At 51.4% G+C, this 13,121-nt stretch overlaps 1 protein-coding gene across 4 annotated transcripts in view; it reads left to right on the forward strand.

Annotated features, from left to right (window-relative positions):
* Positions 1–13,121, forward strand: part of GARNL3 (GTPase activating Rap/RanGAP domain like 3) — a 196,578-nt gene that overhangs the window by 167,300 nt on the left and 16,157 nt on the right. For all 4 annotated transcript variants that reach the window (XM_076052998.1, XM_076052999.1, XM_076052997.1 and 1 more), the window contains 6 exons: positions 275–391; positions 1,221–1,372; positions 2,811–2,969; positions 7,507–7,573; positions 7,878–7,985; positions 11,663–11,781. In XM_076052998.1, coding sequence (XP_075909113.1) covers positions 275–391; positions 1,221–1,372; positions 2,811–2,969; positions 7,507–7,573; positions 7,878–7,985; positions 11,663–11,781 — 722 coding nt within the window. The remainder of the gene's footprint in view (positions 1–274; positions 392–1,220; positions 1,373–2,810; positions 2,970–7,506; positions 7,574–7,877; positions 7,986–11,662; positions 11,782–13,121) is intronic.

The raw sequence follows: 13,121 nt of genomic DNA on the forward strand, positions 1-13,121 counted from the left end.
TCCCCTAGGTCGACTCAGCCTTAAACGAGTACCTGGGGTGGCGATGTAGTAAACATCGGCCGGCCAGGCGCGGGTGCTGGCCACCCGCCCCCTCGTGTGCCGTGCCGGCCCTACAGACGCTGCCGCCCCCCAACAGCGCTCGCCCCAACGCTCTGTTGAGGCTACACGGGGGACCTTTGTCTCTGTCGCTGCCTCTGTTGTGGTTGCTGGGCGGCTGAGTGCGTCTGTCCCGTTCACCTGCCCATCTCTCCGCGCGTCCGCGCGCGCTTCACAGGCAAGGAGTCGCGCGTGTTCGTGTTCCGCCTGTCGGCCGTCTGGAAGTCGGTGGAGGAGCAGGCCGGGGTGCTCGGACGCGTCGAGTGCCGTGAGCACAAACTGGAGAAGACGAAAGGTTGTCGGGGGGGGGGGGGTGGGGAGAATGTCGGGCACACACACACACGCACACACACACGCACACACACATACGCACACACACGTACACACACATGTACACACACACGTACACACACACGCACACACACACACACACATACGCACACACACGTACACACACACGTACACACACACGCGCGCACACACACATACGCACACACACGGGCACACGCACGTACACACACACGCACGCACACACACGCACACACACGCACATGCACATGTACAAACGCGCACGCGCGCACATGCATACACACGCGCGCACACACACATACGCACACACGCGCGCACGCACATACGCACACACGCGCACACACACACGTGCGCACACACACACGCACACAAGGATAACACAAAGATCCCCCGTATAGCCTGAACAGATTGTTGGGGCAAGTGCTGTTAGCGAGCAGCATCTATGAAGGCCGGCACGGCACACGAGGGGGTGTACCTGGGGTGGGCGGCCAGCACCCACCCCAGGTACTCATTTGAGGCCGAGTCGACCTAGGGGAGGCCTTGGACCGGTTCTGATACTCGTCACCCGGTGGTGGCCATGAGTGGGAATCAAACTCGGGTCGCCGCGTGGCGCAGCGTGGCGCTGACCCGCAACACCGCCGCCGCCCAGTGGCCACTGGGGAGACAAAGGCGGTCGGGCGTGGGTGCTGGCCACCCACCCCCTCGTGTGCCGTTCCGGCCTTCGTAGGCGCTCGCTAGCAGCGCTTGCCCCGACAGTCTGTCAAGGCTACACGGGGGATCTTTGTCTTTGTTTGCCCGCGCGTGTGTGGGTGAAGGTTGCCACCTGTACGCGGTGAACACGCACAGCGCGGGTGGCAACCTGCGGGTGGTGAGCGCCATCCGCTACAAACTTCTTCTGGCCACGTGGAGGCGCTCGCCCGGCGGAGTGCCGGCCGACTCGCCCGTGGAGGAGTTCCAGTACATTCGGGTGAGTGGAGTCCCAGTAGATACAGGAGAGTGGAGTCCCAGTAGATACAGGAGAGTGGAGTCCCAGTAGATACAGAGAGTGGAGTCCCAGTACATACGGGTGAGTAGAGTCCCAGTAGATACAGAGAGTGGAGTCCCAGTACATACGGGTGAGTGGAGTCCCAGTAGATACAGGTGAGTAGAGTCCCAGTAGATATGGGTGAGTGGAGTCCCAGTAGATACAGGAGAGTGGAGTCCCAGTAGATACAGAGAGTGGAGTCCCAGTAGATACAGGAGAGTGGAGTCCCAGTACATACGGGTGAGTAGAGTCCCAGTAGATACAGGAGAGTGGAGTCCCAGTAGATACGGGTGAGTGGAGTCCCAGTAGATACGGGTGAGTGGAGTCCCAGTACATACGGGTGAGTGGAGTCCCAGTAGATATAGGAGAGTGGAGTCCCAGTAGATACAGGAGAGTGGAGTCCCAGTACATGCAGGAGAGTGGAGTCCCATTACATGCGGGTGAGTGGAGTCCCAGTACATACGGGTGAGTGGAGTCCCAGTAGATACAGGAGAGTGGAGTCCCAGTAGATACGGGTGAGTGGAGTTCCAGTATATACGGGAGAGTGGAGTCCCAGTAGATACAGGAGAGTGGAGTCCCAGTAGATACAGGAGAGTGGAGTCCCAGTAGATACAGGAGAGTGGAGTTCCAGTAGGTACAGGAGAGTGGAGTCCCAGTAGATACAGGAGAGTGGAGTCCCAGTAGATACAGGAGAGTGGAGTTCCAGTAGATACAGGAGAGTGGAGTCCCAGTACATACGGGTGAGTGGAGTTCCAGTAGATACAGGAGAGTGGAGTTCCAGTAGATACAGGAGAGTGGAGTTCCAGTAGATACAGGTGAGTGGAGTCCCAGTAGATACAGGAGAGTGGAGTCCCAGTACATACAGGAGAGTGGAGTCCCAGTAGATACAGGAGAGTGGAGTCCCAGTAGATACGGGAGAGTGGAGTCCCAGTCGATACAGGTGAGTGGAGTCCCAGTAGATACAGGAGAGTGTTGACGATAATGTTGATGATGTTGACGACGATGTTGACAATGATGTTGACAATGATGACGATGTTGACGATGATGACGATGATGTTGACGACGATGTCGATGTGCCATCCAGGAGATCTGTTTATTGGACACTCCTTCTCCTCTGATGATGATGCCGATGATTGTGATGATGACGTTGACGACGATGTTGACGACGATGTTGAGACGATGTCGACGACGATGCTGACGATCATGTTGACAATGATGTTGACGATGATGTTGACGACGATGTTGACAACGACTTTGACGATGATGTTGACGTCGATGTTGATGGCAATGTGGATGATGTTGACGACGATGTTGATGACGATGTCGACGACGATGTCGATGACGATGTCGACGACGATGTCGACGACGATGTGCCGTCCAGGAGATCTGTCTGTCCGACACGCCGCTGGTACTCACGCTGGTGGACGGCCCCACGGGTGAGAACGACAATGTGCTGTGCGTGGCCTACCGCCACCAGTTCGACCTCGTCAGCGAGAGCACCGGGGAGTGCCACCGCCTGCACACCGTGGACGCCAGCAAGGTGAGGCACACCATCACCACCACCATCACCGCCATCACCGCCATCACCACCACCATCACCACCATCATCACCACCACCACCATCACCGCCATCACCACTACCATCACCACCATCAGCACCACCACCATCACCGCCATCACTGCCACCACCACCATCACCACCACCATCACCGCCACCATCACCACCTTCACCACCACCACCACCATCACCGCCATCACTGCCACCACCACCATCACCACCACCATCACCGCCACCATCACCACCTTCACCACCACCAAAATAACTACCATCACCACCATCACTACCATCACCCCCACCACCACCATCACCGCCACCACCACCACGAGCATCACCACCATCACTACCATCACCACCATCACCACCATCATTGCCACCATAAATCACTGCCATCACCTTCATCGCCACTGCCCGCGCAACATCGACGCCAGCAAGGCAAGAGTAATCGTCAACATCATCATTGTCATCATTATCATTAAATTTTGATTTAAAGCTTTCGTGACTGCAGTAATTCATATTCTTAGTTTTTTCGGTAAAGTCACGTTGAAGAGAAACAACAAAATAACAAAATATATATAAAACAATAAAAAATTCTCACGACGTTTCGACCATAACTCAAACGGTCATCATCAGGTGTGTCGGTTTGCATAAATTTATTTTGAAAACGGCATATTTATGTATTTATATATATATATAAAAAATAACGTTTGCGTCACGCGCAACGATTGGCAGTTTGCCCAGGACTAGTCCATCTATTTTTTGAAAAGAGGAGGGGGGAGACGAAATTTGTTTTTATGTATGCTGTCTGAAAGCCACTGTAAGCGTGAACAATCAATCAAGAACTGAAATGATTTATCAAATCTTTCCAATGATTGCTAAGATAGAATCCATCTTCTCGGTTGAAATTGTCTCTGTGCTTGTATATGTGGATAGCCTCATGAACGAATCTCTCATGGAAGCCAGATGGCTTACAAAGAACCTCCGTCTTGGAAAAGTCAATGGCATGTGAGCCTACTGAATTAGAACAATGATCTGCTACGGCCGAGGTGTTGGTCCTACCGTGTTTAAGGTCTGCTTTATGTTCACGAATGCGGTCCGAGATATGGCGTTTGGTTTCTCCAATGTAACTACTACCACAGAGGCAACTTAGTTTGTAGACACCAGGGTATTGTATGTCCGGAATCACATCTTTTACAGACGGAACCAGATCACGGATTTTATGTAATGTGTTGAAACGGACCTGGATCTTGTGTTTATTCAAGATTTTGGAAATCTTTTTTGTGATCCCAGCAATGTAGGGTAAAGTGATGGTTTTGAAAGGCTCCTCAAGAGGGTTCTTCTTCATGGTTTGAGTGATAGCTTTGCGGATTGTATAGTCGGAGTAACCATTAGCCCTAAGAGCTTGGTGTACGTGCTTGAGTTCACTGCTTATGTGTTCCTGGTCGGATATGCATTGGGCTCTATGATACAGAGTCTTTATGAGATAATTCTTCTGTGATGGATGGTGGTGGGAATCCGGTTTCAGATAAGCATCCGTATGGGTAGCTTTCCTGTAGACAGAGTGGCTCATTGAACCATCAGGTCTCTTTTTAATTAGGACATCCAAAAAAGGTATCTTGCCATCTATTTCGACTTCCATGGTAAATCTGATGGCTGGGTGAAAGCTTTAAATCAAAATTTAATCGCCTCTACGGGGAGGGTTTTCACATAACTTTAAGATCCTTCAACAAACTCCGGGATAAGAAAGCTCAGCTGATCGAGTCTCTCACCTTCCTGAAGAGATGCCGCGACTCTGGGGTAATACCAATCGCATTTACACTCACCTCTGCTACTGTAACTTCTTCTAATGCGAAACGAATTCTTTTCAAAACTAGCTTAGCTCTTATCTCAGAAAAAATCAGACTTATACGCACAGAACTAGATCAGTTAGACAAGACACTCTACAAATCACACTTATCATTGACGGCAATAATGTCCACATCGGATTGGGAACATGTAGACAATATGACTGCCTCTTCAGCTGCTACTATGTCGACCAAATGTAAGGAAAACCTGATTTCCAAATTTAACCTCCTCTTCAACAAAAGACCGGACCCACACACCAAAAAGTTAGACGTTAATAAAGTCGTAATTAATCGCAGTAACAGTTCTATTTCCGATGGTCTGAAATCCGTTTTAGCTAAAGGTCTAAACTTTGCAGTCACACCTAAACACATACCAGTTAATGATATAATTGCCCAAGTAGACGTTGCTCTCAGGGGCCTGGGTCACATCGCTGCAGACGTAGCAAGATCTGAAATCGCTGCAACCCTCAAAAACGCTAAGATGCCAGCTAGCAACCTCAGCAAAGATGAGCGTTTTGAATTATATAAATTAAAAAAGAGGAATGATATTGTAGTTCTCTCAGCTGACAAAGGCAATGCTACTGTCATCATGGATAAAATAGAATACAACAACAAAATTAAAGAATTACTCGACGATGGTAGTTATACAAAAATAAAAAGAGATCCCACCAACAGCCTCGTCACACAAACCAACAAAATAATTTCTGATTCAACCGCATTAATTGATCAATCTAAACAGTTTTCGTTGAAACCTTCTGCTGCCAGGCCACCAAGATTATACGGCTTACCAAAAATACATAAAGTTGATACACCTCTTCGTCCCATAGTCTCTACTATCAGCTCCCCCACCTACAAACTAGCTCGTTTTTTGTCTGAAATCCTGCGTCCTTTCACTGGAAAGACCACCTCTGCGGTACAAAATTCTACTCACCTGGTATCAACAATCAAGGGTATTTCCCTGTCCCCAGACGACCTGCTTGTCAGTTTTGATGTAGTTTCCTTATTCACCAAGGTTCCTGTACCTGACACCATTGCAATCATTGAAGACTTGGTTCATCAAGGACTAAACACTGAGGTACCCCCCCTGGTGAGACACTGTTTAACCAATACATACTTCACTTGGAATGGAACTTTCTACAAACAAACTGAGGGCACCCCAATGGGCTCCCCCCTTTCTCCAGTTATAGCTAACATTTTCATGGAGAAATTTGAGACTGACGCCATCCAGACTGCCACTCTGCGCCCAACCTTATGGAAGAGGTACGTGGATGACACTTTTGTCATCTGGCCACATGGCCGGCCTGCTCTAGACCAATTCTTCGACCACATCAATTCCATACACCCAGCCATCAGATTTACCATGGAAGTCGAAATAGATGGCAAGATACCTTTTTTGGATGTCCTAATTAAAAAGAGACCTGATGGTTCAATGAGCCACTCTGTCTACAGGAAAGCTACCCATACGGATGCTTATCTGAAACCGGATTCCCACCACCATCCATCACAGAAGAATTATCTCATAAAGACTCTGTATCATAGAGCCCAATGCATATCCGACCAGGAACACATAAGCAGTGAACTCAAGCACGTACACCAAGCTCTTAGGGCTAATGGTTACTCCGACTATACAATCCGCAAAGCTATCACTCAAACCATGAAGAAGAACCCTCTTGAGGAGCCTTTCAAAACCATCACTTTACCCTACATTGCTGGGATCACAAAAAAGATTTCCAAAATCTTGAATAAACACAAGATCCAGGTCCGTTTCAACACATTACATAAAATCCGTGATCTGGTTCCGTCTGTAAAAGATGTGATTCCGGACATACAATACCCTGGTGTCTACAAACTAAGTTGCCTCTGTGGTAGTAGTTACATTGGAGAAACCAAACGCCATATCTCGGACCGCATTCGTGAACATAAAGCAGACCTTAAACACGGTAGGACCAACACCTCGGCCGTAGCAGATCATTGTTCTAATTCAGTAGGCTCACATGCCATTGACTTTTCCAAGACGGAGGTTCTTTGTAAGCCATCTGGCTTCCATGAGAGATTCGTTCATGAGGCTATCCACATATACAAACACAGAGACAATTTCAACCGAGAAGATGGATTCTATCTTAGCAATCATTGGAAAGATTTGATAAATCATTTCAGTTCTTGATTGATTGTTCACGCTTACAGTGGCTTTCAGACAGCATACATAAAAACAAATTTCGTCTCCCCCCTCCTCTTTTCAAAAAATAGATGGACTAGTCCTGGGCAAACTGCCAATCGTTGCGCGTGACGCAAACGTTATTTTTATATATATATAAATAAATATGCCGTTTTCAAAATAAATTTATGCAAACCGACACACCTGATGATGACCGTTTGAGTTATGGTCGAAACGTCGTGAGAATTTTTTATTGTTTTATATATATTTTGTTATTTTGTTGTTTCTCTTCAACGTGACTTTACCGAAAAAACTAAGAATATCATTATCATTGTCAACATCGTCATCATCGTCATCATCATCATTGTCATCACCATCATCATCCTTGTCATTATCGTCATCATTGTCATCATCATCGTCATAATGATCATCATAGTCAGCACTGTCATCATCATCGCCGTAGTCATCATCATCATCGTCGACCTCATCGACGCTGAGTGGCACTGTGCTTCTCTCCCAGGTGAACTTCGTCGCCGCGATTGATCTCTACGAGGATGGAGAAGCCGGGTTGCTCATCTGCTTCAACTGTGAGTTCCTCCTCGTCCTCCTCCTCATCGTCGCCATCATCATCACCATCATCGTCACTCTCACGATAACGATTTGCACGTCATAACATCAGGCGCTCAGAGTAATAAACTGAACCGGCGCTGGGCCTCCCGGTGCGTTGTGTAAACATCGGCATTTGGGGAGACAAAGACGGCCGGGCGTGGTGCTGGTCACCCACCCCCTCGTGTTTCCGTGCGGGCGTTCACACGTGCCACTTTGCAAGCAGCACTTGCCCCCAACAGTGTGTCAGAGCTACACGGGGCACCTTTGTCTTTGTCTTTGCAGACACCTGCTTTTACAAGAAGGTCCTGCCCTTCAATGGGAACTCCCCGCAGTTGCAGTCGTCCGCTTCAGACTACCACTTCACTTGGAACCAGCTTCCCAGCTCCATCGGTGAGGGCCGACGGCAGGAATGTGGCCCACGACTTCACTTCACCCGACCCACAACTTCACTTCACCTGACCCACGACTTCACTTCACCTGACCCACGACTTCACTTCACCTGACCCACAACTTCACTTCACCTGACCCACAACTTCACTTCACCTGACCCACAACTTCACTACACCTGACCCACGACTTCACTTCACCTGACCCACAACTTCACTTCACCTGACCCACGACTTCACTACACCTGGCCCACAACTTCACTTCACCTGACCCACAACTTCACTTCACCTGGCCCACAACTTCACTTCACCTGACCCACAACTTCACTCCACCTGGCCCACAACTTCACTTCACCTGACCCACAACTTGACTTCACCTGGCCCACAACTTCACTACACCTGGCCCACAACTTCACTTCACCTGACCCATGACTTCACTTCACCTGACCCACAACTTCACTTCACCTGACCCACAACTTCACTTCACCTGACCCACAACTTCACTACACCTGACCCACAACTTCACTTCACCTGACCCACAACTTCACTTCACCTGACCCACAACTTCACTTCACCCGACCCACAACTTCACTTCACCTGACCCACAACTTCACTTCACCCGACCCACAACTTCACTTCACCTGACCCACAACTTCACTTCACCTGACCCACAACTTCACTTCACCTGACCCACAACTTCACTTCACCTGACCCACAACTTCACTTCACCTGGCCCACAACTTCACTTCACCTGACCCACAACTTCACTTCACCCGACCCACAACTTCACTTCACCTGACCCACAACTTCACTTCACCCGACCCACAACTTCACTTCACCTGACCCACAACTTCACTTCACCTGACCCACAACTTCACTTCACGTGACCCACAACTTCACTTCACCCGACCCACAACTTCACTTCACCTGACCCACAACTTCACTTCACCTGACCCACAACTTCACTTCACGTGACCCACAACTTCACTACACCCGACCCACAACTTCACTTCACCTGGCCCACAACTTCACTTCACCTGACCCACAACTTGACTTCACCTGACCCACAACTTCACTTCACCTGACCCACAACTTCACTTCACCTGACCCACAACTTCACTTCACCTGACCCACAACTTCACTTCACCTGACCCACAACTTCACTTCACCCGACCCACAACTTCACTACACCTGACCCACAACTTCACTTCACCTGACCCACAACTTCACTTCACCTGACCCACAACTTCACTTCACCCGACCCACAACTTCACTTCACCCGACCCACAACTTCACTTCACCTGACCCACAACTTCACTTCACCTGACCCACAACTTCACTTCACCTGACCCACAACTTCACTTCACCTGACCCACAACTTCACTTCACCTGACCCACAACTTCACTTCACCTGGCCCACAACTTCACTTCACCTGACCCACAACTTCACTTCACCTGACCCACAACTTCACTACACCTGGCCCACAACTTCACTTCACCTGACCCACAACTTCACTTCACCTGACCCACAACTTCTCTACACCTGGCCCACAACTTCACTTCACCTGACCCACAACTTCACTTCACCTGACCCACAACTTCACTTCACCTGACCCACAACTTCACTTCACCTGACCCACAACTTCACTTCACCTGACCCACAACTTCACTTCACCTGGCCCACAACTTCACTTCACCTGACCCACAACTTCACTTCACCTGACCCACAACTTCACTACACCTGGCCCACAACTTCACTTCACCTGACCCACAACTTCACTTCACCTGACCCACAACTTCACTACACCTGGCCCACAACTTCACTTCACCTGACCCACAACTTCACTTCACCTGACCCACAACTTCACTCCACCTGGCCCACAACTTCTCTACACCTGACCCACAACTTCACTTCACCTGACCCACAACTTCACTCCACCTGACCCACAACTTCACTTCACCTGACCCACAACTTCACTCCACCTGACCCACAACTTCACTACACCTGGCCCACAACTTCACTTCACCTGACCCACAACTTCACTTCACCTGACCCACAACTTCACTTCACCTGACCCACAACTTCACTTCACCTGGCCCACAACTTCACTTCACCTGACCCACAACTTCACTTCACCTGGCCCACAACTTGACTTCACCTGGCCCACAACTTCACTTCACCTGACCCACAACTTCACTCCACCTGGCCCACAACTTCACTTCACCTGACCCACAACTTCACTTCACCTGACCCACAACTTCACTTCACCTGACCCACAACTTCACTTCACCTGACCCACAACTTCACTTCACCTGACCCACAACTTCACTTCACCTGACCCACAACTTCACTTCACCCGACCCACAACTTCACTTCACCTGACCCACAACTTCACTTCACCTGGCCCACAACTTCACTTCACCTGACCCACAACTTCACTCCACCTGACCCACAACTTCACTTCACCCGACCCACAACTTCACTTCACCTGACCCACAACTTCACTTCACCTGACCCACAACTTCACTTCACCTGACCCACAACTTCACTTCACCTGACCCACAACTTCACTTCACCTGACCCACAACTTCACTACACCTGACCCACGACTTCACTACACCTGACCCACAACTTCACTTCACCTGACCCACAACTTCACTTCACCTGACCCACAACTTCACTTCACCTGGCCCACAACTTCACTTCACGTGACCCACAACTTCACTTCACCTGACCCATGACTTCACTTCACCTGACCCACAACTTCACTTCACCTGGCCCACAACTTCACTTCACCTGGCCCACAACTTCACTTCACCTGACCCACAACTTCACTTCACCTGACCCACAACTTCACTTCACCTGACCCACAACTTCACTTCACCCGACCCACAACTTCACTTCACCTGACCCACAACTTCACTTCACCCGGCTCTCCAATGCGAGTTTCGAATCAGAATCTTCATGTGTACTGGAGAAATCCGATGAGCTATTAAGCTCTTTTTCACGGATGTCCAGAGTTCCCGTCGTGCCGCCGCCGCCGTGACTCGTCGTTCTCCGACGTTTCGCTCGCGTGTGCAAGTTGGACCTTTTTCAGGAGTCGGCACGTGGTGCGGAACGTCGGAGAGTGAACCGGTGCAGGGCCTCCCCTAGGTCGATTCAGCCTCAATAGTACCTGGTGCGGCGTGTAGTAAACATCGCCACTGGGGAGACAAAGGCGGCCGGGCGTGGAGCTGGCCACCCACCCCCTCGTCCGCCACAGTGCCGGCCTTCATAGGTGCTCGCTAACAGCACTTGCCCCTACAGTCTGCTAAGGCTACACGGCGGATCGTTGTCTGTGTGTGTATAGTTTGTGAGGAGCGGTGGTGCAGCGGTTAGCGCTACGCTGCGCTACGAACCCGGCGACCCGGGTTCGATTCCCGCTCACGGCCAATACCGGTGACGATTATCTGAACCGGTCCTGGGCCTCCCTTAGGTCGACTCGGCCTCAAATGAGTAACCGGTGCGGTGTGTAAACATCGTCACTGGGGAGACAAAGGCGGCCGGGCCTGGTGCTGGCCACCCACCCCCTCGTGTACCGTTCCGGCCTTCATAGGTGCTCGCTAACAGCACTTGCCCCTACAGTCTGTTAAGGCTACACGGGGGTCTTTGTCTGTGTGTGTGTGCGTCTGCGCGTGTAGTTTGCGCGTTCCCGTACATCCTGGCGTTCACCATCGACTCCATCGAGATCCGGCTCGTCGTCAACGGCAACCTCGTCCACACCACCATCGTGCCAGACCTCAGCCTCATCTCTTCGCGGGTGCGACGCTGCGCGCTGACGCTGTGTGACGCTGTGTGACGCTGTGTGACACTGTGTGACGCTGCGCGATCACGCTGTGTGATGACGCTGTGTGACACTGTGTGACGCTGCGCGATCACGCTGTGTGATGACGCTGTGTGATGACGCTGTGTGATGACGCTGTGTGATGACGCTGTGTGACGCTGTGTGACGCTGCGCGCTGATGCTGTGACGCTGCGCGATGACGCTGTGCGATGACGCTGTGTGACGCTGTGTGACGCTGTGTGACGCTGCGCGTTGACGCTGTGTGACGCTGTGTGACGCTGTGTGATGACGCTGTGGGATGCTGTGCGATGACGCTGTGGGACGCTGTGTGATGACGCTGTGTGATGCTGTGTGACGCTGTGTGATGATGCTGTGTGACGCTGTGTGATGGCGCTGTGTGACGCTGTGTGATGACGCTGTGTGACGCTGTGCGATGACGCTGTGTGACGCTGCGCGATGACGCTGTGTGATGACGCTGTGTGACGCTGCGCGATGACGCTGTGCGATGACGCTGTGTGACGCTGCGCGATGACGCTGTGTGATGACGCTGTGTGACGCTATGCGCTGACGCTGTGTGACGCTGCACGCTGACGCTGTGTGACGCTGCGCGATGACGCTGTGTGTTGCTGTGTGATGACGCTGTGTGACGCTGTGTGACGCTGTGTGATGACGCTGTGTGATGACGCTGTGGGACGCTGTGTGATGACGCTGTGTGATGACGCTGTGCGATGACGCTGTGTGACGCTGTGTGATGACGCTGTGTGATGACGCTGTGTGACGCTGTGTGACGCTGCGCGCTGATGCTGTGACGCTGCGCGATGACGCTGTGCGATGACGCTGTGTGACGCTGTGTGACGCTGTGTGACGCTGCGCGTTGACGCTGTGTGACGCTGTGTGACGCTGTGTGATGACGCTGTGGGATGCTGTGCGATGACGCTGTGGGACGCTGTGTGATGACGCTGTGTGATGCTGTGTGACGCTGTGTGATGATGCTGTGTGACGCTGTGTGATGGCGCTGTGTGACGCTGTGTGATGACGCTGTGTGACGCTGTGCGATGACGCTGTGTGACGCTGCGCGATGACGCTGTGTGATGACGCTGTGTGACGCTGCGCGATGACGCTGTGCGATGACGCTGTGTGACGCTGCGCGATGACGCTGTGTGATGACGCTGTGTGACGCTATGCGCTGACGCTGTGTGACGCTGCACGCTGACGCTGTGTGACGCTGCGCGATGACGCTGTGTGTTGCTGTGTGATGACGCTGTGTGACGCTGTGTGACGCTGTGTGATGACGCTGTGTGATGACGCTGTGGGAC

The sequence above is a fragment of the Petromyzon marinus genome, chromosome 59, assembly GCF_048934315.1.
Source record: "Petromyzon marinus isolate PM22_M1 ecotype Great Lakes invasive population chromosome 59, UKy_Petmar_22M1.pri1.0, whole genome shotgun sequence".
Lineage (NCBI taxonomy): Eukaryota > Metazoa > Chordata > Hyperoartia > Petromyzontiformes > Petromyzontidae > Petromyzon > Petromyzon marinus.